Consider the following 25,620-nt stretch of genomic DNA (forward strand, 5'->3'; position numbering starts at 1 on the left):
ATGATACTGATATTTTAGTCTAGGTAAAGTCCTCGACTATAGTCACCTTTGATCAGATTGACTGGTTTAGGGAATGATTCTCTAGGATTCCAAGACATTTTAAGTGACTGTTGTTCAGATTAATGAAACAGACCATTAACTGAACTATTACTTAAACTCTGAACTCTTGCTCAATCTTAACTATGATATTTTATCTTTTGTTTGAGGATATCATCAATTAAAACTCCGAGAAAGATTAATAGCTGTATTGAGTAACTGCCTACTTGGGATCTTTCCCAAAGCAGAAATGTTTAGAATTTGTTTTATTTAAATTAATAAAAGGCTGACTTGTGCCTAAAATAGTGTAAAGAGTTTTCTTCTACCAAAGTAGCGAGACTAAGTTCCAAACAACTGAAGTGTATTAGAGAAAATGAAGGATTGGGAGATGTGTGTTCTAGCCCATGACTTGACGTCAGTTAGCTATAGAAATTTGGGCAATTTATTTATCCTCTCAGTGTCGTCCAAGTAAAAAGAAGGGATTGGAGTAAATGGCCCCAGCATGGATATTCTAGGATAATTGCTGGAGTCATCCAGTTCCAACAGCCTGTGGTTCTAGGATCCATTCTTACCTTAAGGTCCAAGTGCAGAATGTAATGCTGGTGCAAGTAGTGGAGGCCCTCACAGATCTGTTTGGTGAATAGGACAGCATCTAACTCTGTCAGGTGGTATTTTTCATCTGTGATTCGGTCAAATAGCTCACCACCATCAACACTGCAGGTTCAAGCCAGAAGATGTCAGTAAATTTCCAAGAAGATTCTATTGTGATCATCCCTGTCTTTTTACTTATAGCAAGAGATCTAATAACAATGTGATTTTAGTGCCTGAGAAAGTGCTGTATTTGGAGGTCAAAAGACTGTGTAGGGGAAAAGAAAGAATTATTAAGTGCTTAGTATGTGCTAGGCATTGTGCTAAGTGTATTTGATCAGGGTTTAAATCTATCTATGTGACTTTGAGCAAGTCATCACCCTATTTCCTCCATTATGAAATGAGAAAATTGCCAAGAAGCAAAAACAGAAAGAAAAGTCCCATACACACCAAAATAATGATAGCAACAATTTTTTGCATGATAGCAAAAGACTGAGAACAAAACAAATGATTACCAATTGAGGAATGGTTTTTAAAAATGGGCATACATGACAGTAATAGATTACTTTTAATATGAAGAATTCAAAGAGGCAGAAGACTGATAGTAAATGGAACAAAAATATGCAATATACCTAATAACTAAAATCATATAAATAGAAAGAACAAATAAAAATAAAGCGTATATACTTATCATAACCAAGAAGTTTGAGCTTGGAAAAGAGTTGAGAAAGTTCACCTTCCTTCTTTGCAAAGATGGGAGATTCTGGATGAAGATTATTACGTATACTGCCAGATTCAACTGATATATTGGTTGGTTTTCCTGGAACAGTTTTATTTTTTTCTCTCTCTCTCTTTGTTTTTTTATTTTTTTTTACATTTGTTGGAGATTGTAAATTCTTTGAGGTTTAGGGACTGTCTTTTTGCCTCTTTTATGTGCACTTAGCACAGTGCAAGGTACACAGTAGATGTTTAATAAATGTTTATTAATTGATTCTTTGTTGCAAAGTATGACTCTTCACTAAGAAATGGGGGTGAGATCTATTAGTAATGAAATTATTATAAAAACAAGATGTAATTTTAAATGTTTTTAAAAAGAAACAAAGGGTTTGAACTAAGTGACTTCTAAGGTCTTTTGCAGCTTTGAATCCAATGAACTAAATAGCAGCCCTTCACTCCTCCCTCATAACTCCTAGGTTTTAATCTCTATTATTCAAAAGTTTGTAACAATCACCAGGGTATTTACTCTTGCTTCTGCCTCTGCTTACTATTTTCTGGTGAAAAGGGAGAAGAGAAGAAACTCAGATGTATTCATTCTGCTCATTGTAGGCAAAATGAAAATTAGAAATGGAAAAAAAAATCTTCAACAACCATTAAAGAATTTTTCTGCTATCAAGACATGTTGATTATGGCTCTGTCCTTTCTGGCCCTGGAAATCATAAATCATCTAGAATCTTATTTAATAACAAATTTCTAATCTAGTTCTGCTTGAACAATTATTCCATTTACCAAATTTTGATTATAGAAACTGGGAAGCTGAGGGAATGGAGATGAAGGAAAACTTGCCCTAGATCACATAAAAAATTGTTGCCATTCCTTCATTCAATCTGACTTTTTGTGACTCTTTAGACCAGTGGTTCTCAAAGTATGGTCTAGAGAATCCTGGGGATCTCTGAAACCCTTTTAGAAGGTCTACAAATTCAAAAATAGTTTTTATTTCCAATATGGTAAATGTCTATAAATATAACCCAGATAAACAAAAACGCTTTGGAGAGCTCCTCAATAATTTTTAATAGGATAAAGATACTGAAAACAAAAGTTTGAGAACCACTGCTTTAGACCCTAGCATAGACAATGCTGTCCATGGGGTTTTCTTAGCAAAAACACTGAAGTGATTTTCCATTTCCTTCTCCAGCTCATTTGACAGATGAGGAAACTGAGGCAGACAGAGTTAAGTTAATTTCCTGGAGTCACACAGATCTGAGAGTGAATTTGAACTCCAGTCTTCTTGACTCTAAAACCTGTGCTCTATCCTCTGAGCCACCTAGCTGCCTCATTTAGCACAGAGCAAAAGAAAAATCAAGGGCCTTCTTAAATCATAGCCTTGGATATGCCACTCCTGGGATCAAAATCTTCAATGGCTTTTGACTGCCTCTAAAATAAAACCCATGTCCCTGATCCTGGAATCCAAGGCTTTCCATGATACAACTCCAACTTATCTTTCCAAATCTATCTCCTACTAGTAGTATGGTATAATCCCTCTGCACTAGCAAAATTGAACTACTCATCATTTTCCTAATTATGTCCCATGATTTCTTCCATGCCTTTGTTTATTCTTTTTTATACCCAGAATAACCCTTCTTTCTACCTATTAAAATACTAACCATCCTTCAGTTGATACAGTTTAAATGCCTCCTTCTGTTTGGTATTTTGTTACCATCCCAACCTTCCTCACATCTCACAGCATTTTGTTCCGCCTTCATAGTCTAACCCTTTCACTTTACAGACAAGGGAAAGGAGGGACAGAAAAGGGAAGCTCACACAGAGAGTAAGTGGAACACCAGGAATCTGGACCTTTGCCTCTACCTTGAAATCCATCAACCTTCCTCCAGACCATTTGGATCAAAATCAAATAGAAGCAGAGGCCCCCTGGATACACATTGACTTAGAAAAATACATATCTGTGGGAACTGAGTGTGGATCACAACATAGTATTTTCACTCTTTTTATTGTTGTTTGCTTGCATTTTCTTTTCTTTCTCATTTGTTTCCTTTTTGAGCTGGTTTTTCTTGTACAACATGATATTTGTGAAAATATAGAAGAATTGCACATGTTTAACATATATTGGATTACTTGCCTTCTAGGGGAAAGGGTGAGGGAAGGGAGTGAGAAAAGTTTGGAACACAAGGTTTTGCAAAGGTGAATGTTGAAAATTATTCTATGCATATATTTTGAAAATAAAAATTTTTAATTAAAAAAAAGAAAACCACATATCAACATATCTATGTTTTATTGTATTTTTGCTTATTTTGTCAAATATTTTCCAATTGTATGTTAATTGGGTTCAGGCAGCACTTGGGAGTGTTGCTGTGGTATGCCCATATTTGACACCTTCACTCCAGACCATACTCCTGAGGACTAATTAATTCTAGGCAATAAAGGGGGAGTTCTTTGCAAATGCTGGCTGTGCCCGTGAGAGCACAATGTTATCCCTGAGCTTCTGCCCATCATCCCACTTCCTCCCTTGGGATTATACTCACTATTCCATGACCAGAGTAAAACTGTTTTTGCTCTCAAAGGCATCATAGAGCTGAATCAGATTCACATGACTGAGCTGGTTCATGATGTTGATTTCATTCTTTACTTCCTCCTGGGAAGAGAGGCATTTTTAGGAATATGGGGTTAGAGATGATAAGAGGAAACCAGTGGTTGGAAACCCTCATTTCCACACACACACACATACTCCTCCTGCTTTCCTCTTCTTGTTCTAGACCATCTTTCTCCTCTATCTAGTCCATGTTCAAAGGATTCTTTGTTTCTGACCTGTGATAAAGTCTTCTGACCTCATATTGGTCTGACCAGCCACAGATGGACCCACTATGTCTTGACCCCAACATAGCAATGTCATTTTGGGTCTCTTTGAGGACAAAGGACAACGATGACCAAAATCCCACCTTCTTCCAGAAACCTTTCCCTTTAACGCTAGGCCTTCCCTCTGAAACTACTTCCAATGTATCCTGTATCTATCGTGTTGGTACAGAGCTCTTTGTACGTTTGTCTGCTCCAAATAGACCAGGAGTCCCGTAAGAAGAGAGACTGATTTCTTGGGGGTTGGAGGGGAGGTTTTGAGAAAAGGATTGCCTTTCTTTGGATCCCTAGTTCTTAACATAGTGCCTGGTACATAGCATTTCCCCAATAAATGCTCACTGGCTGACAGACAAAGCATTATATTGCCTTTACTTGAAGACCTCCAATATATAGAAGCATACAATGGACAGAGTCCCCACTCCACTTTTCAAAAAGCTCTAATTATTGGGAAATTTTCTTCACCTGGCACCAAAATCTGCCTCTATGTGCCTGCCATATATCACTGCTAGTTCCACCCTCTGAAACCAAGTGGAATAAGTCTGATCCATCTCAGACATGGGAGCTCTTAGACAAGAAAGTCCCTCAAATACTTCAAAATAGCTCTGATGGCCCCAAACATCTTCTATTCTTTAGATCAGAGGTGTCAAAACATTGCCAAAACCAGATGGAAGTGAAATAGGGAAATGTTTAATAAAAGAAATAAAAATATGATAAAGTATAGTTAATATAAACATATAAACACGAGTCAATTTGCAGCTCACAGGGACCCTTATATATGGTTCAGTAGCTCCCTTTCCCCTCTGAGTTTGACACTATTGTTCTGGGCCAGAGCTCCCAAGTCACTTCAGTTGGTCTAATTATGATGTGACACACCTGTCAGATTGGCTAAGATGACAGGAAAAAAATAATGATGATTGTTGGAGGGGATGCGGGAAAACTGGGACACTGATGCATTGTTGGTGGAGCTGTGAACGAATCCAACCATTTTGGGGAGTAGTTTGGAACTATGCTCAAAAAGTTATCAAACTGTGCATACCCTTTGATCCAGCAGTGTTACTACTGGGCTTATATCCCAAAGAGATTATAAAGAAGGGAAAGGGACCTGTGTGTGCACGAATGTTTGTGGCAGCCCTTTTTGTAGTGGCTAGAAACTGGAAACTGAGTGGATACCCATCAGTTGGAGAATGGCTGAATAAATTGTGGTATATGAATATTATGGAATATTATCTTTCTGTAAGAAATGACCAACAGGATGATTTCAGAAAGGCCTGGAGAGACTTACACGAACTGATGCTGAGTGAAATGAGCAGGACCAGAAGATCATTATATACTTCAACAACAATACTACATGATGACCAGTTCTGATGGACCTGGCCATCCTCAGCAATGAGATCAACCAAATCATTTCCAATGGAGCAGTAATGAACTGAACCAGCTACGCCCAGAGAAAGAACTCTGGGAGATGACTAAAAACCATTACATTGAATTCCCAATCCCTATATTTATGCCCACCTGCATTTTTGATTTCCTTCACAAGCTAATTGTACAATATTTCAGAGTCCAATTCTTTTTGTACAGCAAAATAACGGTTTGATCATGCATACTTATTGTGTATCTAATTTATATTTTAATATATTTAGCATCTACTGGTCATCCTGCCATCTGGGGGAGTAAGAGGTGGGGGGTAAGAGGTGAAAAATTGGAACAAGAGGTTTGGCAATTGTTAATGCTGTAAAGTTACCCATACATATAACCTGTAAATAAAAGGCTATTAAATTAAAAAAAAAATTATGATGTGACAGTAAGACCCTTCACCATTCTATCCTCTGGACACCCCCTAGATTATCAATGTCTTTAAAGCAGCCCCCAAAACTGAACAGAACATTTCAAATGGGATCAGAGCATAGCACAGTAACAATAACAACAATTAAAATTTATCGACTACCCTAAAGTTTGCAAGACACTTTACAAATATTTCATTGGGTCTTGTCAATAACCCTGCAAGGTAGATGCTATCTATTATGAGGAAACTGAGGCACACAGAGGTTAAGTGACTCGCTCGCTTGCCCAAGGTCACACAACTAGTAAAAATCTAGACAGGAGATGAATTCGGTCTTCAAATGCTGAGATTGCATTTGCTTTTTTGGCAATCGTGTCACCCTGTAGATTCTTACTGAGTCAATAATTTTATATCTTTTAAGAGGAATTTTATCCATTCTACCACCATCTTATACTTGGAAAGTTGATTTTTTAAATCTCTGGGTAATACTTTAAATTTATGCTATTAAAACATAACTATGGGTAGCAGGCCTTCCAACTGTTTCTGAATATGGAATAAAGTTTTTGTTTATTTTTTAATTCATTTGCTTCTTTTTGCTAAATAAAATACTAAGTTCTATGTTCCTTGAACAGCCACTAGGTGGTACCATAGTGCACAGAGCAAGAATTCCAGTTAGTTACCCCTAAACTCAAATCTTCCAGATAATTAATAGCTGTGAGATCATGGACAAGTCATGTCTTACCTGTGTCTGCCTCAACTGCCTCTTCTGTAAATGGGGATAATAATAGCACAGACTTCCCAGAGTTATTATGAGGATCAAACAAGATAATAATTGAAAAATATGTTGTATACTGCTTAGCACATATATAGTAAGCACAATACAAATATTTGCTATATTTTTGATTGTATGTTTTAATTAGGTTTAAATTTAATTTTAAAAATTAAATTTAATTTTCCTGATAAATTTCATCTTATCAGATCCAGCTCAATGTTTGTTCTAATGTGCCAAGATCTTTTGGGACCCTCTCTTACAGTTCATTCACTATCCTTCCCAACATGTACATTTACAGAATCGCAGAATTCGAGAATTAGAAGGTACCTCAGCAGCCAACCCACCCACCAAAGGAATCCCCACTATGATATACTCAATAGGAGGCAGATGTACCACATTTGAGAATGGAAAGAAATCCAGTTTGGCTGGCTTACAACAGGCGTGACAGGGACAAATGTACATAAACTGGGAAAGGTAGGCAGGAGGCCGATGTAAAAGGCCCTAAATATTAAACAGAGGAACTTGTATCAAGAGGCCATGACAGAAAGATCTGGATTTGGAGTCGGAGGGCCTGCAGGTGAATCCCAGCGCTGCTGGAGGTGGGGAGGGCTTAGTTTAGAGCTGGCTCCTTACCCGGTCCTTGTCATTTTTTACTTTGATGATCTTGGCTGCCAGAGAGAGACCAGTGGACTTCTCAGTGCACTTGTGGACTTGACCAAATCTTCCCCTGAGGAGATACCAAGCACAAAAGACTGAGAGCCCTCAGAGTAGAGACATCCATCATCCCCGCCCTCAGAGCCAAAGTAATCCCAAACCTTAGTCATCCATGTGAATGGTAGCTTGGGCCACTGGGGAACAGAAACCTGAGAATCCAAATGATGATATAAACATAAGGAGTCAGGCTCTCCACCATCAAAAGATCATTGGGTGTAGAAGCAAGTGCTGGAAGAGACCTTTGAAAAGATCTAATCCCACCCCCTCATTTTAGAGTGAGAGAAACTGAAGTCTCCATGGAGTTACTGTCTTGTTCAAGATCATTGCTACTTAATAAAAGAAAGATGACTTTCAACCCATGACCCCTAGGGACCTTTAGTCCAGTGTCCCTAGAACTGAGTCTATATATACATATATATTTGACTTCTGTTATATTGTTATATATATATATATACATTATATTGCATATATATATCTATAGATAGATACATGTGTGTGTGTATATATATATATATATATATATATATATATATATATATATAAAGCAAATTTCTTCACCCTGGGTATCACTTTCTTTCTCTATAAAATGAAAGAATATATGCTCTTTAAAGTCCCTTCTAATTCTTAATGCAATGATACTTGGGACTTTGCATCCAGTCTCATGGTCTTAAATTACCCACAATCCATTAAGCTGTGTCCTGCCTGGAGTTAGGTTGGTGAAGAAACACCAGCAATCATCTCTGCTCCCCATTTCAGTTCTCCAGGTATCCTAGCACCAGTCCCCATGCCAACCACCTCCCTACCCATTAAAACAGAAGTCTACCTACCCGCCTAAGACTTCATGCTGGCACACTGTGTAGCCTGTGGTGATCGGTACTTCCTTGACACTCACTATCCGGTGTTCAAAAGGGGCTGGGGGAGCCGAGCTGTCATCTAAAGGGAACACAGGCAAACATCCCCTATCTTCATCACTCAAGAAGACTTGGCAGGGAGCAGACAGCTCTCAGCAGTCTCATAATCACCTTGGTTTGGGCATTGTTTACAATAATGAGAGCAGCATAGTCTAGGGCAGGGCTTCTTAACCCTGCAACCCCCTTTTGCCTGAGAAATTTTTACATGGCCCCAGATATATAGATCTATAAAATAGGCATATAAATCAAACATTTACTGATAATAAATCATAATTTTGCAACACTCTCATATTCAGTTACAAGACCCCCACATGAGGTTGTGAACCAAGTTTAAGAAGCTAGGAGCTCAGGGATAGAGAGTTAACCTTAACTTAGAAAATTATTTTCTAAGATAACACCCTCTACTCCTTTGCAAAAGCAAGGGATCCACAGGCATGGAATATTGCATATATTGTCAGATTTCTTTCAATGTATTAATTGCTTTTTTAAATTTTTTTTCTCTTTTCCTGTATTTTAAAAAAAAATTCTTTATAAAGAATGGCTCTCAAAGATAGGGAGAGACAGAGTGGGAAAATAAGGCAACATGGAACAAAAGTTATGAATAAAATTTTATATAGAAAAAAGAGAGTAAACCTTAAAATAAAGAACTAGTTTCAAATCTTGCCTCACCATATGCTGGCTTGTATGACAGAGGTCACTTAACTCCTAAGTGCACCAAAGGAACTCTTCGAAGACTGCAGAGCAGGTAGCAACCTGCCCTGGTAAAGTGAGTTTTGCCACCAGGAGCTCCCTATGTTAATGAAATCATGGATCCATTAAATAATAATAAAAACTTCCATTCCCAAAGCATTAGTTCTTTCCTACAACTTTTCTTATTGGCTTCTCACACCAATGTTCTGGGAGTAAGTAGAACAAATGTCTCTGTTTTGTAGATGAGAAAACTAAAGTTATGGGAAGGGAAAGTCCTTGCTTTACAAAGCTAAGTCAGTGCAGAAGCCGGGATTCTGAGTGAGGCTCTCTAAGGTCCTAGTACATTCAGTCCTCTCTGAACAGACTGGAATGTGGTCACAATGTCCTGCAGAAGTGACAGTCGTCACTGGTAATAATCATAGAGTACATCGATACATAGAAATGAATATATAAAAAGGGCCAAGTGAAGAAAGTAGAACATGAGGTCATCTGTGCCCAGTGTGGAATGATAGGAAAATCACTGGACTTGAAGCTGGAAGACCTGGATTCAAATTTTAACTCTGCCATTGAATAACTGTGGCACACCAGGCAAATCTCTTTTTTGAGGCTTTAGCATGTTCATTTGTATTTTGAAGCTAATAACAGCATGCAGTTATTATGAAGATCAAATGGAAAATATACATTTTATATATATTATATAATATATATATTTTATATATATATATTATATAATATATATAAACAATAAATATTTATAAAAGATTTATTCTATATTAATAGGAGTTACTGTTATAAAATTATTTTAAAATATATATAATGATAAAAAAGGTTGAAAACACTTAAATAGAATTTCATGTTCATTAAGTTTCTCTTTTTCTAGAGGTTGATTGATTGTTGTTGTTTTTTAAATGTAAGCATGGGATAAGTACAAAGCCATCCAAGTTTTGCATCCTACTTCCTCAATAGTGAGGTGACAATTGGCTAATTTGGGAATTGAGTTATGTTGATATCGGTTTAAAGTTTTTTCTTTTTTATCACATGTGCTGATATTGCTAAGTAGCACATAGTCCAGTGAAATAATGTGTCCCTTTCCTCCTCCAAGCAATATTTGCTTTTTTAAAAAAAAGTCTTCAATGCTTAATTCAAAGGAGGAAGTATAATGGTAAGAATGTAGGGCATTGTAGTAAATCAATGGAAGATATTGCTTTTATTGGAATATTTTGAGGTCTCTCTCTCATGTCAAATTATGTGGGGCTGCTCTAAACTCTTTTCCACTACAACTTAAATCTTCCCTAGAATCTATAATGCAATTTCTGCTTTTAAGGGTCATATTGACAAGTCAATCTCATTCCTAACAAAGCATATTATTTTATTTATGTGGTAGAGTCCTAAATGCTTTGGGTGGGAAGTTCAGGGTCTGAGTCCTAGTTAAGGGTCTCAGGATTTGTAACTCAATGTTTCAAAGTATAGTCTTCCCAAGAAGAGACAGAATTTGTGATGTCAACAACCAGTCAATCAAACATTGATTAAGTGCTGACTATATGTCAGGGCCTATGTTGGAGTTGAAGTAGGATTTGTACTGGATAGGTTGGGACTTTTCTAAAGAAATGGAAGGGAAGGGAAGGGAAGAGAAGTTGAAAAGGCAAGAAAAAGAAAGAGAAAGGAAGGGCAGGGCAGGGCAGGGAAGGACAAGGAAGGTAAGGGAAGGGCAGGGAAGGGAAGAGCAATGCAGGGAAAAGCAGGGAAGGGAAGGGAAATCTACTTTGATTTTGGGCTGCCTTGGTAGAAAGAGAGCCCTACACAGAGCCATCTAAAGTGACCACAAAAGGAGTCACTTACCCAGCACCAGACCACCTGCCTTCTCACAGTGCTTACTCGTTCCTGCAGCCATAGTTTCCCCTTCTACAGTTGTTGCCACATTTTCAGGCTCCTGGGCTCCATTTCCTGGGCTTTTCTCTTGCTCAGCTGAATTTACAGTGGCCTCTTTCCTATCCTCCTGGCCAGTGGTGTTCCCCATTACCAATCCAGCTTCCGACTCAGATTTATCCTCTGCTTTCTTGTCATTAGTCCCAAGGAGGAAGCTTCCCCTCTTCTTGCCTTGTGGGTTGTGTTCACTCTGTCCTGTCTCTGAAGACTTCCCTTCAAGGCCAGTAACAGTGGAATCAGTTCTGGAGGGCTGGAAAGAGCAGAGGGGCACCCATACATCCTGTCCACTTGGACTTCCTCCCCCGTCAGAGGGTGTTGATGCTGAGGATTTGGGTCCAGGGGCCATTTCTGAGGAGCGACCTCCCGTGCGGCTCACCAGCATCTCCCCGGGTGTATCTGTCTCTTGAACATGGATGGAAAATCTACAGAGAAGAGAATTCTCATTGGACACAAAAATCTCTCTACATCCACTCCCACAGGGAGCCTTTATCACTATTTCTCCCATGTGTTAACAGCTTTAACCACTTTGATTCTTGGTTTTCTCATTTCTAACATGGAAACAATAATCTGTATCTAGCCTATCTAACAGGACTTTTGTGGGGGAACTCACATGAGATACTTGATGTGGAAGTGCCCCGTGACCATAACATCCTATACAAATGTGATGTATGGGTGTAGTGGACCAGGAGACCACCCTCTCCTCTTCCTCCCATGGTATCTGATGTCACATGTTAATGAGAGGTCAAATATATAAAAATGTTAGGATAATAAAGTATTCGTTAAGTGTGGTGTGATGGAAAGAAAGAGCACTCGATTTAGAGCCAGGGGATCCAGTTTCAAGCCCCAGCTCAGCTGCCTTCTTGCTGAATTCCCAGCCTTGTAACTTTCTGCTCTTTGGGTCTTAGTGTTTTTCTCTGTCAAATGAGGGGACTGAATTTGACTTTCTTTAAGGCTGTCAAATAGAAAGAACAACGGGTTTAAATTTCAGCTCTGCCACTTAGGTGTGTACACCCCGGGTATTCTGGGTCTCAGTTTCCTCATCTGTAAAATGAGAGGGGATTCACCAGTGAGCTTTAAGTTCTCTTCCAGTTCCTATGATTTTATGGTTCCTTCCATGTCTGTGATTCTAGGATAGTCTATGATTACTGATCACATCAGGCTAGAGGGAATCCTGGTCCACATGATTATTTTTCCAATTCAGAGATTCTGCACTGGTTGAAAAGACAATTGATTTAGCCCAGCATGAACTCAAGGGGTAGCCCAGATGCCCTCAGGTTCCCTGCCAGCCTGTGGATTTCATACTTAGGGTCACCTGCTCCCAGTACAGTCAGTTCCCTCTCTTGCCACATTATCTTCCTCCTCAGGGTGACCTTGAAACCTGGCAGCAACTCTGTAAGCAATTCCTGATTTCTTTTTCAGAGGAGAAAGTCCTGGTGTGTGGGTGTAAACAGGGCTCTGGATTATTACCAGGCTGTTGCCCTTGTCTCTCCTGGATACATCAGTATGTTTGGTTCCTTTCTGCCTGTGCCCGGATCTATAGAGATCTTCTGTTGAAGACCACGCACAATAATATGTGAACATGAGATTTAAAAAACAGCACAGTTCAGTGAAAATGCATGCTGCGTTTTTAGTCAAGAAAAGATTCTAAGCCTTATTCTACTAACTTGCTATGTGATCTGGAGCAAGTCACTTCCAATTGATGGACTTCATTTGCCTCAACTGGAAAATGGGGAAAATGTAAAAAAAAAAAAAAAATTACATTGTTCTTGTCGGGATCAAAGGGATAGGGATATCCTTCCCATGTCCTTTTGATATAGAGGATAGGGAAGTAATAGACATGCTAAACCCAAATACTTTTGTATTCTAAGGTCCTCTCAGCCACCCTTCAGAAGGCTTACAACTATTTGCCCTCAATGATCCTAACAGCAAAGATATAATCTTATACACTAACTCTCATTACAGATGTCACCTTTTGTCCTTACAATGCTGAAAAATTGGTAGAAAGGGTCAAAAAGTAATGTCCCATTTTATAGATGAGAAAACTGAGAGTGAGCTAAGTGGGCACAGTGGACAGAGGACTAGACCTTGAGACAGGAAGGCTTCCATTCAAATCACCCTCAGATGTTTACTAGCCTTTTGGGCAAGACTCTTAGCTTCTGTCCGCCTCAGTTTGCTCATCTATAAAATGGCAATAGGCACCTACTTTCCAAGATTATTGTGAGGATAAACTGAGACACTATTTGCAAAACTCCTTGCAAACTTTATAGTGTTATATAAATGCTAGCTATTAACTGAGCTTACTCCTGCCCTAAGCTGTTGGAGAAATACAGAGACTTCAGGCCCAAGGACCCTTTTATTCTCTCTTCACTTTTAACTCACTTCCCCAATCCTTTTGAACACCATTCATCTTCATCTTAAAACTCCTCCCTACTACACACACAGAGCCTTCTCATTAAAGAACTATGTCTTGGTGTCTGATTTCCTTGAAAATCAGTCCAGAGCATCTCATCACTCAGTATGACGCCAAGACCACACTTTCTTAGGCTCCAGTTCGCCTCTAATCCTTAAATTGCTGTTACTTTTTCCCAGGTTCTATACATTGCCCTTGGATTCCTGGAAGGCTCATTACAGTAATTCCATCTCATCTCCTCACTGACTCTCAGCTTTTATCCTTGAAAATTCAGTCCATGACCCAGACTCAGGGCTTTGAGTGAGGTGGGTCTCCCAGCAGCAGTTGTTGGCCAGGAATTCAACTGGCTTTCCTGACTTCAGGGAGTCTCATGTTTCCTTTCCCCTCTGAACAATGACAGATAAATGAAGAGCCCTGACTTTGCCAATTGCCAAAGCAAACAAAGACATTTGATCCTCCACAGAGGAGTGAATTAAATCCCAAGGATGGTTTAATTTCAGATTACTGGGGCTTGGTCTTTGAAAAGGGGAAGTTGCCCAGCAGGTCAAATGCCCCCAACAGCCAATCTGAGACCAAATTGTGAAGTCTGTCTTTTCTCTCCTCCTCCTACTCCTTTCTATACCCAAGGCCACAAGATCATAGGATTTAGTGCTAGAGGGGAATTCAGAAATAATTTAATTCAAGTTTCTCATTTTGCAGATGGAGGAAATAAGATCCAAAAAGGTTAAATGACTTAATGAGTTGGGATTCAAATCCAATCATCTAAATGAAGTCTAAATAAACTACTACTGAACTGGCAGATGTGACTACCAAGCACCTGGTGGTAAGTTTTAGATTGCATCAGAGAATAATAAAGGTACCATAGGATTGGGAAGGGCAAACATTGACCTAATTTTATAGAACGAGGAAGCAATATCTGACAATTCTAGACTGATAAAATTGACTTCTATTCTTGGAAAAAATTTAGAACACATTTTAAAGACATGGCTTGTGGGCATTACAAAATTCCTTCTATGACACAAATATGGCCTTAATACCTAAACTAGGGAAAAACAAAACACAAAAAGAAAACTATAGACTAATTTTGCTAATGAATATTAATGCAAAAAATTTACATAAAATTCTAACAAGATTACAGCAATATATCACAAAGTTTATAGTCTATGATCAGGAAGGATTTATATGAAAAATGTAGGGTTGGTTTAAACTTAGAAAAACTACAAGTATGATTGACCACTACAATAATCAAAAAAAATTTACATGATTATTTCAACAGATAGAGAAAAAGTATTTGACAAAATACAACACCCATTCCTATTAAAAACACTAGAAAAATAGAAATAAATTCTTAAAAATGATAAGTAATTCTATCTCAAACCAAGAGCAAGCAAGCATCATCTCTAGTGGGGGAAAATTAAGTCTTTCCATCTGAGTTAAAAAAAGAACAACATATACTTTTAGAGGGGAATAAAAGTCTTCTGAATTTATAAAGAAATAAGAGAATGAGGAAAGGATAAGAGGGAGAATAGAAGGATAGGTAAGTCAATGGGAATGGGATAAAGAGGGAATAACATAAACTTGGAAGGCTATAAAAAGAGAAACGAGAGGGCAAAGGGAAAGGTTGGGGAGAGAGGATAAGGGAGGGATTATTAGAGGGTAGGTAGATTAAGTAATAGGAAGGCAAGATAGCAGAATAAAAGCAAAACGGGAGGCCGGAGGGATAAGAAACAAGAGATACATACAAACATTAAAAAAAAAAAAAAATGAGGAACAGAATTAAAGAAGAAAAATAGAGGAGGGAGAAAATCTGGAACTGAAAATAAAAGAAAATTGAATATAACTTTTAAAAGAAAGAGAGGCAGTGATCACTTAAAGGCAGCATGGTTTAATAAAGAGAAGGTAATGATGGGTTAACTTTATTTCCTTTTTTGAAAGGTTTATTATAATAGGTGAGGGGAATGCTATAAATATATTGTGTTTATATTCCAACAAAATATCTAAAAAAAAATATCCAAAAAATATCTAACCTTCTGGACAAAATAGAGAGATATGGGATAAATGATTGTACAGTTATAGGTATTTGTTAAATTTGCAGACAATACACAGTCAGGAGGGATAACTAACATGTTAAATGATGAAGCCAAGATCCAAAAAAAATCTCAACAGGTTAATAGAAGATGTCAAATTTAATTAAATAAAACAATAGGTATAAATCAATCTCAGAATCACAGAATAGGGGAGTTTTGGCTAGAAAATAATTGTGAATATAATTAAGAAAAAGATCTGAGGGTTTTAGTGAACCATAAGCTTAAATTTCATTAATAGTATGACACAAGTCAAAAACCCTAATGTTATACAAGGTTATATTAAAAGAGGCCAGAGAGAGACAGAGAGAGTGACAATCCTGTATTCTGGTTCAGCTATATCTAAAGAACTGTATTCTGTTTGGGGCAATAATTTTAAGAAGGAAATTTAAAAATCTGAGTGAATTCAGAAAAAGACAGGATGGTAAGAGAAAAGAGGCCATACCTTACAAAAATCAGTTGAAAGAACTGGAAGAACATGAGAAAGAAAAGTCTTGGGGGATGTGAGGAAGGAGGTAGTAAAAGTATTAGAGCAGTTCAGATTTTTTTTTCTGGCAAGGTAGTTGGGGTTAAGTGACTTGCCTGGGGTCACACAGCTAGGAAGTGTTAAGTGTTTAAGATCACATTTGAACTCAGGTCCTCCTGACTTCAGTGTTAGTGCTCTATCCACTGTGCCACCTAGTTGCCCCTAGAGCAATTCAAATTGAATCCAATGACAATAACTAGAAGCAACAAATAAAAGTTGCATAGGGGTGGAGTTAGGATTGAATTTAATAATCAGAGATATTGCAGTGTGGAATGAGAGATCTCAGAAGGTAGAGGACTCCTCAGTGGAGGTCTTCAAGTGAAGGTGAGATGACTATTTGTGGGATATGTTATAAGAGATTCTTTTTCTGGAATGTTTTGCCAGAGGGTCCCTGAGGTTGCTTCCAACTCACTGGAACTCTGTGATTCAGTGATTTTGAGCACGGTTTAAATGAAGATGTTAGGGCTTGGTGGAGAAGAGGTAATTTCAAAGAAAAAGGAAGAACTCTAAATTTGGGGTCAGAAAAACTGAATCCTACAACAAAGGAACTGATTTTTCCTTTCTCTAGCCTTTCTTTCCTCTTTTACTTTCTTTCCTTCGCTAGCCTTCCATGACTCATCTGTAAAATTGAGAGGGACATGGGGGGAAATCTTGAACTAGGTCCTTGCCAACTCTGCTATTGAGTGATCTTAAGATCACATATATCTAATCATAATAATATTTAATCATAATGATCACAATTCTAGGGCTGGAAGAGACTTTCGAAGTCATCTTGTCTGATCCCCTCATTTTACAGATGAGGACCAAAATCTGACAGGTAGCTGCAAATTACTGCTCCATAGGCATGGACAGGATAATCAGTCCCTACCTTGGAGGCATCGCTCCACCCGAAGCTCCCACTGGCTGAGAAGAAGCTCCTGGGACCTCAATGGTGGGTCCTGGACTTGGCTTTGCCTCCTCTTCTGACGGCCAAGAAGCAGGCATATCTCCTCCTTGTTCCACTCCCTTAGGTGCCACCTGAACTTGGGAGATTTTACTTTTTCCTTGTGGAACAGTCACTGCCCCATCTGGATGCACAAGAGTGATGGTACCAGCTTTCTCTAGGTCTTTAGATACTGCGTCTTTGGGTGATGAAGGCCTCTGGCAAGAAGCTTGGGGGGAAGCTCCATCTTCTTTCCTCAGGGAGGCTGATGCTCCTTTGAGTGGGTCTGAGTTAACTTGAGGATCTTTAGAGGTCACTGGGGGCAGCCTCTTGTCCCTCCCCTCTGGCAACTCTGTTTTTTGGCTTTCTAAACAGAAAAACAGACAACAAAAATCTTAAGTTAATTAAATACCACTTAGTGTGATGCATAAAGTATGTTGATTTGAATCATGGGCCAGATTTCCTTATCTCTTTGTTGTATAAACTCTAAAAATGAAATGTTCTATCCCAAGGTAGGCTTGAGGACTTCATCTCCTCTAAAAAAACACTCATACTCAAAATTATTACTTTTTTCTGCGCCAATAGCATATATTGTTTTGTTATTATTCTTAACATCTACTAGACTGTAAGCTCTCTGAGGGGAGAGACAGCTAATCTAAACTTTTCATCTTCTCCAGTGACCAGCCTAGTGCCCTGTACACATTAGGGTCTAAATAAATGTTTGTAAAATGAATGGATGAATGTTGAACACAGCCTCATTTGTGCATGTCTCCTACCAGAGAAAGGACTTTTTAACTCTTTTGTATGCAGGAACTTTTTGGCAGTCTGGTAAAGTTTATGAGCTCCTTCTTAGAAAAATATTTGTTTTTAAAATATTAATCCAAATGCATAGGATTACAAAAACAAACAACTATATTGAAATAGTTATCAATTTTTTTAAGTTCTTAGATCACAGGCTAAGAATTCCTGAATAGAGAGGATCAGCTCATTGAGAAAGGAAATATCCTCTCTTTCTTCTGTAACCCTTCTCTTGTCCCAAAGTGCCTAGTATATAGCAATTATAAAGTAGGTGCTCAATAAATACCTGATAAATAAAACTGTTTCCAAAGTTCCCTGGTCCTGAGAACTTCCCTGTCACCAAAGTGTGGAGGACAAAAACAAGATTATGTTCCTGGATCACATGGATAGTTGGGGATGCAGAAAATGTTCCAGGTCAAGGGAGTAATAGAAAGGTTCTCACATACCTTCCAAAGGCCTCCTGATCTCAGCTTGTACTCCTCGAGTGCTAAGGGTCTGCTTTGGTTTAGCACCCTTCTCCTCAGCTTTCTCCTTGTTCTAAAAAGCAAGCATTATCACAGACATCATTACACAGTGTAAAATAAAAATTCTTGCTCAGGCAAACAAGAGATGAGGTCACTTCTTACACAGCTGATTATTACTTGTATAAACTTGGATAGGTTGTTTTACATCAGTTTCCACATTTATAAAATGGGGATATTGAGCTAGAGGAATACAAAGATCTCATTCAGTTCCAAATCATGAATATTAGATTCTTAGGATCCTAAAGAAACAGCATGTATGCATATATTGGATTTAACATATATTTTTATCATGTTTAACATTTTTTAGATTACTTGCCATCTAGGGAAGGAGGTGGGAGGAAATTGAAATACAAGGTTTTGCAAGGATTACTGTTGAAAAATTATCCATGCATATCTTTTGAAAATAAAAAGCTTTAATTCAAAAAAAGAAAGAAAGAAAAAAGAAACAGCAGAGCCCAGAGAATAGAAAACTATCCTCGCTGCTCTGGCCTTTCCTACCTTCAGTGTTCTTGGGAGCTTTCAAAGACAAAAGTTGAGGAGAAGGTGCTGACCTGAACTTGTGGAAGGAATTTCCCCAGTTGGGAGTTCCCTATACCAATGAAATGACTGGTTTGGGCCCTTTCCCTATATACTGTGATGTTACTGCATTCAGAGCTTTGTGCTGGACCCTAGGAAGGGGAAAACACAACTCTACACACTCTAAAGAGAGAAATAGCTTTGAAGACACTTGAAAAAATACATAAGAACCAAGACTAAGGAAGCACATACTAAGTCAAAGCTATGAAAAAGAACTCTTTGGAAATTTGCTTCTTCAGTCTCTAGCATAGGGCTTTGCATATAGAGGCTATCAACAGATAGTTGACCTGGTTGAATTAATTGCTACAGGTAGTCTCTAACCAAATTATCTATTAAGACGAATAAAAATATTAGTTCTGACTTGAGAAAAAGTATCTTCTATTTAATTATAATAATTTACACTTTCATGGAACTTAAAGGATTAATAACAAAGTACTTCTCTCACCACAATCTTGTGAAATTAGCAATGGAAGTATTATTCCTCTTTTACATAAGAAACTAAAATCCAGAAAGATCCAAGGTCACACCTAATAAATGTAAGAGGTGGGATTTTTACCTAGATTTCCTGAGTCCCCAGTTCAGTGATCTTAGAAGAGCCTTTTTTCCTCTGCTGTTAAGAGTGATCTATTTAGGCCCTACTTTCACTTCATCTGTAAAATGAAGGGGTTGAACTACATAATTGCTAATATCACTTCCAGTTCTAGATTCTCTGACCTTAGTAATAAACTAGTTCTCTGCCCAAGGAGATATGTCTTTTTTACCTTGGAAGGTTCTCAAAGTTCAAGTTTAATAAGCACCTTCTAATGAAACTCCAATGGAGCCGGATTGCATTTCTTTTTGGATAGTAACATGAAAGTCATTAACTATTAGATCAAAACATCTAAGTGGAAGCTAGATTTAACGAGTTGTTATTGAGAGCCTATTTTGTGCCTAGGTATGTTCTGGGAGCCAAGTGGGAATTTGACTCTTGGCTTGTTTTCATTCAACTCATAATTCCCATCTTGGACTGCATTCCTGAATCACCAGGCTCTAATAGTGAGCATTCCGCTTATCTTGCTGGGGAATGAAATCTCCTCACCACCTCTTTACTATGCTGGGTAGACAGTGGCTAGTCCCCCCTCCCCATTCCAGTCTACCATACCCTTTTTAGTTCTCCTTTTGTGTTATTTTTCTGCTTGAGAGCAGGGATCTATCTTGCTGTTCATTTTTATATTGCCAGCATGCTTAGCAACATGCCGGTCATTAAAAAGTCTCTCTCCCTTTCCCTCTCCCTCTCCCTATCTCTCTCCTCCTCCCTCCTTCTTTTCTTTCTCTCTCCCTCTCTCTCTCTTCCTACCTCTTTTCTTTCCCCCTCCTCCCTCTCCCTTTTTCTCTTTTTTCTCTCTCCTCCTCTCTTTCCATCTCCCCCCCTCCTCTCTCTTTCTCTTCTCCTTTTTTCTCTTCCTCTCTCTTCCCCATTCTCTCTCTCCTCCTCCTCTTCTGTGTATCTGTGTTTGTCTCTCTCTCTCTCACACACACATACACACACATTCCAATCCCACCTCAAGATAAGTCTCAAGAAAAAATAAAGTATAATTATTTCTGACTCTACTTGGAATCAAAAGATTTGTATTTTCAAGTCATAGTTCTGCCCCCTAGCTCCAAATATAATTTTAGGTAAATCACTTTGCTTTTCTCAATTCAGTTTTCTCACCTGTAAAAATGAAAGGATTGGACAAGATGATTCCTAAAATCTCTTCCAGTCCTTATTTTCTGTGATTCTGTGCCATACCCAGGTATGTCAACTATTATAAAAGCATACAAAACAGCTCTGAAAATCTCTAGTGGCACTCTTCTGAGAAAGCCCAAAGTAGTGGCTGACGTTGTTACACTCAAAGTCTGGTTCTGTTTGTATGTCTGTCTCTACTTTAGAATTCCCAAAGAAAAATTTCCTATTTTCTCTTTGTAATGACAAAAGCAGTTTTTAAAGTGGAGCAGAAATACTATTCTGTCTCCTTGGTATTTCTGTCCTTTGAAGAAGTCTGATGTATGGGGACCTTATTCCTAGATTATGATTCTACTATTTTCTGTTACCTGGCCATAGTCTTTGGGAAAAGGAAAACCTAGCTCCCAAGAGGCCCTTGTACAGGTGGGTAAAGAAGGAGAAAGATAGATATAACCCATAACCCTGATTTGGGAAACAGTTTTTTTTTTTTTTTAAGGGATTTATACCACTATTAGGTGTATGTCTAAAAGAGATCAAAAAAGGGGGAAAGACCTATGTGTACAAAAATATTTATAGCAGCTCTTTTTGTGATTATAGAATTGGAAATTGAGGGGATACTCATCAACTGAATGGCTGAACAAGTTGTGATATACGATTATAAATTAAAGCTCTACTATTGTGTTATAAGAAATGATGAGCAGACTGATTTCAGAAAACCTGCAGAGACTTACACGAACTGATGCAAAGAACAGTTCACAGTAATAGCAAGAGTGTACAATGATCAACTGTGAGTGACTTAGCTATTCTCAGCAATACAATGATCCAAGACTATTTTGAAGAACTCATAATGAAAAATACACCTTCAGAGAAAGAACTAATGGAGTCTGAATGCAAATTGAAGCATACTATTTTTCACTTGTTTTCTTTTATGTTTTTTGTCTGTGTTTTATTTTATAACATGACTGATATGGAAATAGGTTTTACACAATTGCACAGATAGAAATTTTATCAAATTGCTTACCATTTCATGAAGGGAGGAGGATAGGCAGGGAGGGAGAGAATTTGAAACAGCAATTTTTCTTAAAATGAACGTTTAAGATTATTTTTACATGTTATTGGGAGAAAAATAAAATATTTTTTTAAAAAAAGGAATTTAAGCATTCCTTACCCTTCTTGAGATACACTTCCATTATAACTACTAACTCATTATTTTTTCCTGTTTTATCTCCCTATATTTCCTCTTTCTTTCCTCCTCTTGTTTTTAATCTCATTTCACTCCAACCAAAATTAATTAACCTTCTACTTACTCTTGCAAAGTACTATACTAATGCAAAATCATCAAAACATATGATTCTTCCCCTCTTGGAACTTTCAGTCTAGTTGGAGAGTTAAAGCACAGACTCAAATAACTAGAGAATACAATGTTACATGAAGAACAAGTTAGAGAATTGTTCAACAAAGTGCTAAGTGAGAGCTTAGAAAAAGATCATTTTCTTTCAACAGGGAGGTGGAAAGGAGAAAGACCAAGACATAAAAACATAAAACAAGGGGTGGACCACATGAACAAAGAGATAAAGGTCTCAGGGCAAGGGATGTGTTTGGGGTGGGGCAAAGAATAGAGAATAGAGTACAAATAGGTGAGCAATAGAAGATAAAGCTGCAAAGGCAGGATGCTGCCTGTTTGTACAAAGCAGAAAGATGTTTCTTCTAATGAGATTGTGTTGGATATGGATTTAATTGTTGGTGAGGGGAGACTGGAAGAGCTTAGGGCTGGACTCATGATTTCTTGTGGGTAAAGAAATTCCCTCTACCAATGCTTTGCATTCCAGTTAGTCATTTTAACTAGACTTAACAAGCAATGTTCTTTTTTTTTTTTTTTCAATTTTTTTTTCAATAGAATCTGACTTTTCATGATCCCATCTAGGGTTTTCTTGGCAAAGACGCCTAAGTAGTTTGCCATTTCCTTCTCCAGCTCACTTTACAGATAAGGAAATTGAGGCAAATGGGGCTAAGTGACTTGCCTAGGATCCTACAGATAGTTAGTATCTAGGGACAGATTTGAACTCAGGAAGTCGAGTCTTTCTGACTTCAAGTCTTCATTCACCATACATACCACCTAGCCAGCAATAGGGAACAACTAAAGATGTTTGAGCAAAGGAGTGACATGATCAGAACTCTGCTTGAGAAAGATTATTTTTGCAGCAGAATGAAGAAATAAATACTATTATCTCTCAGGTTGATCTTACTATTGACAGAGGTCAACTTCTAGGGGAGAGATAGCAATAAACCCTAAGACCATTGGGTCTTGGGAGTGGTGTAATTAAAAAATATCCCCTAACTTCTAGGGAAGATGTAGCGATTATCCTGAGGTTCCTTGGGAGTGCTACAGTTCTATAAACAAAGCTGGCTGTTAGATAACAATCTGTTGGTCAATGATAACAAAGTTTCTGAGGTATACACCAGACCTACTGCTCAAATCTACCTGTAAACCATAAAATTAGCACATAAGTGACTTGAAGCACCTGGACTCTCTTTTTCCTGTAAATTTGTCTTTTTGTTTGTTGGTTCCTTGCTGAATTCTTCTGAAACTTAGCCCACTTTAATTGGTATTACAATTATAATAAACTTTGGCCCTTGCTTTGGAGATGGGTCTGAGCCTACAGATTCTTTTGAGACATCTTGTGACATTAGTCTGGAACCCCAAGCTTTTTGGCGTCTCCTTTGAACTGCAACACTATTATTCCTAGCTCTGAAGGGCCCTTTTCATTTGCTCCCTTTCTACAAAGCCTTTGTCTGACCTGATCCTCAGGAAGCAGAAGTTATTATCTGTGTCCTTTGGCAGACCTTGTTGGATTGAAATGTTATAATCTCTCCCTTTCCTTCTCCACCCCCACACAAGCTTTTTGCTCCAGTGGGGACACTGACCAAACCCTTTCCTCCCCTCCCTTGCAGGTCCCAGCCAGAAGGAATGGAAAAGGTTGAAACTGTCTCAGAGAAAAACTAGAGTTTATAAAATGGTTCCCCCATCCCCAATATGGCCTCATAGAGGTAAGGGGACAGGAGGGAAGGCTAGTCTGCCCTTAGTTCTGAGAGATGCTACTTCTGATTCCAGTACCCTCTGAGCTGGGAATGAGGTGGGGAAGAGGGAGTAGCCTTAGAGAATTGCCTACAGCATTGAGGACCAAGTGACCTGCCCAGGGTCACTCAGGAGTAAAGATCAGAGGTGAGACTTGAACCCAGATCTCCATAATTCTAAATCTCTCTATTCATGGTGCTACACTGGCTGAAACTAATGATCACACATCCATTAACATCTGTTCTGTTCTTAGGAAGGAGTTCTAGTAGAGCTCTGCTACTTACTATTTCTATGATCTCATTCTAGCTGCCTTTTCTAAAATGAAGTTAGACTAAGTGATCCATGAGGCTGCGTTCAGCTCTGGCCTTCTAAAGTTAAGTTCAATCCTGTAAGAGGCACAGTGGGGAAAATTTCATGCATCTAGAATGTGTTAGAGTAATTTGCTTTCCTCAGGACTATTCTGTGAGGTAAATAGAACATGTATTAATCTCCTTTGTGATAATAATTTGAGGAAACTGAGGCATGGAAATAAAGTGTTTAAGGTGACATAGCTTGTAAGCAGCAGAGGAAGGCATCAGAATCAAGGCTCATAATGACCAGGATGGGCTCTTTCCCCACTGAAATACATAAAAAGCTTCTTTGTTTTCCAGATGCCATCTCTTGAACCATCTAGATATTCTCTGAGTAATACAGGGTTAGAGATTCAGAACTTAAAGAGACTTTCAAAGACTTGCAGTTTAACCCCTACATTTTACAGCTGAGGAAACTGAAGTTGCAGAAAGTTTTAAGTAATTTTCCCAAGATCTCATAGGTCATACATGGCAAAGCCAAGATCTGAACTCTTTGCCTCCCTCAAATTCAAAGCATTTAAAAGTAAGTGCATTAATGCTTAGGATAGAGACAGTCTCTAGAATAGGATATTCTAATTTCAGATTTTGTGATCTGAGTTCATAGGAAGAAAGAAAAGTATCTTATGCTTGACAAGATTCAAAGCCAGGGGGCTGAGAAAAGGAAATTCATTTGGAATTTAAATGCTATTTACAACCTTTTTTTCTACTAATGTTAACAATTGAAATTTAAAAGTTAAGAATTTTTAAATGGCAGAGGTGCTTTATAGAAATTCTATCTAGAATGCACAGGACTCCTCACACAAAGAGCAATAGAAGACTACATTAAAAAACCAAGTGCTAAACTGCGGGAGGAGATGGACCTTGAGATGGACCTGGAAACATAGGTAGCCTCTTACACAGAACAAATCATTTCACAAAAACATGAAGGAGAAGGAAGGAAGGAAGGAAAGAGGAAGGGAGGGAGGGAGGGAAGGAAGGAAGGAAGGAAGATAGAAGGAAGGAGGGAGGGAGAGAAGCAAAGCAAGGAGGGAGAGAGGGAGGAAGTCCTTGCTCTTAAAGATCTCAGATTGGCAGAAGACAACATACAAAAAATTGTGTACAAATAAGCTAAACACAGTGTGACAAATTGGTAATCTTAGAACGAAAGTACCAAGATTAAGAAGGATGGAGAAAATCTTTTTGCAGAAGGTAGGACTTTAGCTGAGACCTCAAGGATGTCAGGGAAGCAAGGGAGGAGAGATAAATAGGGAGAAAATTTCAGGCATGGGGGATAGCCAGTGAAAATGTCCAGTTGAAAAATCAGGGAACAAGATGGCTACTGTCAATGGATCACACAATACAGTACTGTGAGTGGAGGCAAGTATAAGAAGACTGAAAAGATAGAAAGGAGTGTCATCATGTAAGACTTTAAAAGCCTTAAAAGAGGATTTTATAGTTCATCCTGGTAGTAATAGGAAGCCACTGGAGTTTATTGAATAGGGTAGTAAAATGGTCAAACTTGTGTCTAAAGGAAGATTAAATTTGATAACTGAGCAGAATATAAATTGGATTGAAACAGGAGAGACATGAGGCAGGAAAAGTTATTGCAATACTTCAGGTGTGAGGTCCTGTGAGACTATACCAGGGAGATAGTATTGTCAGAGGAAA

At 38.3% G+C, this 25,620-nt stretch overlaps 1 protein-coding gene across 4 annotated transcripts in view; it reads right to left on the bottom strand.

The window, feature by feature from the left end:
- Positions 1 to 25,620, bottom strand: part of MYLK3 (myosin light chain kinase 3) — an 81,311-nt gene that overhangs the window by 17,930 nt on the left and 37,761 nt on the right. For 3 of the 4 annotated variants that reach the window (XM_012553791.3, XM_031954414.1, XM_031954413.1), the window contains exons 2-8: positions 18,189 to 18,279; positions 16,891 to 17,311; positions 10,916 to 11,424; positions 8,303 to 8,408; positions 7,395 to 7,488; positions 3,882 to 3,991; positions 609 to 750 (exon numbers count right to left, since the gene is read on the bottom strand). In XM_012553791.3, coding sequence (XP_012409245.1) covers positions 609 to 750; positions 3,882 to 3,991; positions 7,395 to 7,488; positions 8,303 to 8,408; positions 10,916 to 11,424; positions 16,891 to 17,311; positions 18,189 to 18,279 — 1,473 coding nt within the window. The remainder of the gene's footprint in view (positions 1 to 608; positions 751 to 3,881; positions 3,992 to 7,394; positions 7,489 to 8,302; positions 8,409 to 10,915; positions 11,425 to 16,890; positions 17,312 to 18,188; positions 18,280 to 25,620) is intronic. The other variant, XM_031954412.1, reaches the window with a different exon arrangement.

The sequence above is a fragment of the Sarcophilus harrisii genome, chromosome 2 (genome assembly GCF_902635505.1).
Source record: "Sarcophilus harrisii chromosome 2, mSarHar1.11, whole genome shotgun sequence".
Lineage (NCBI taxonomy): Eukaryota > Metazoa > Chordata > Mammalia > Dasyuromorphia > Dasyuridae > Sarcophilus > Sarcophilus harrisii.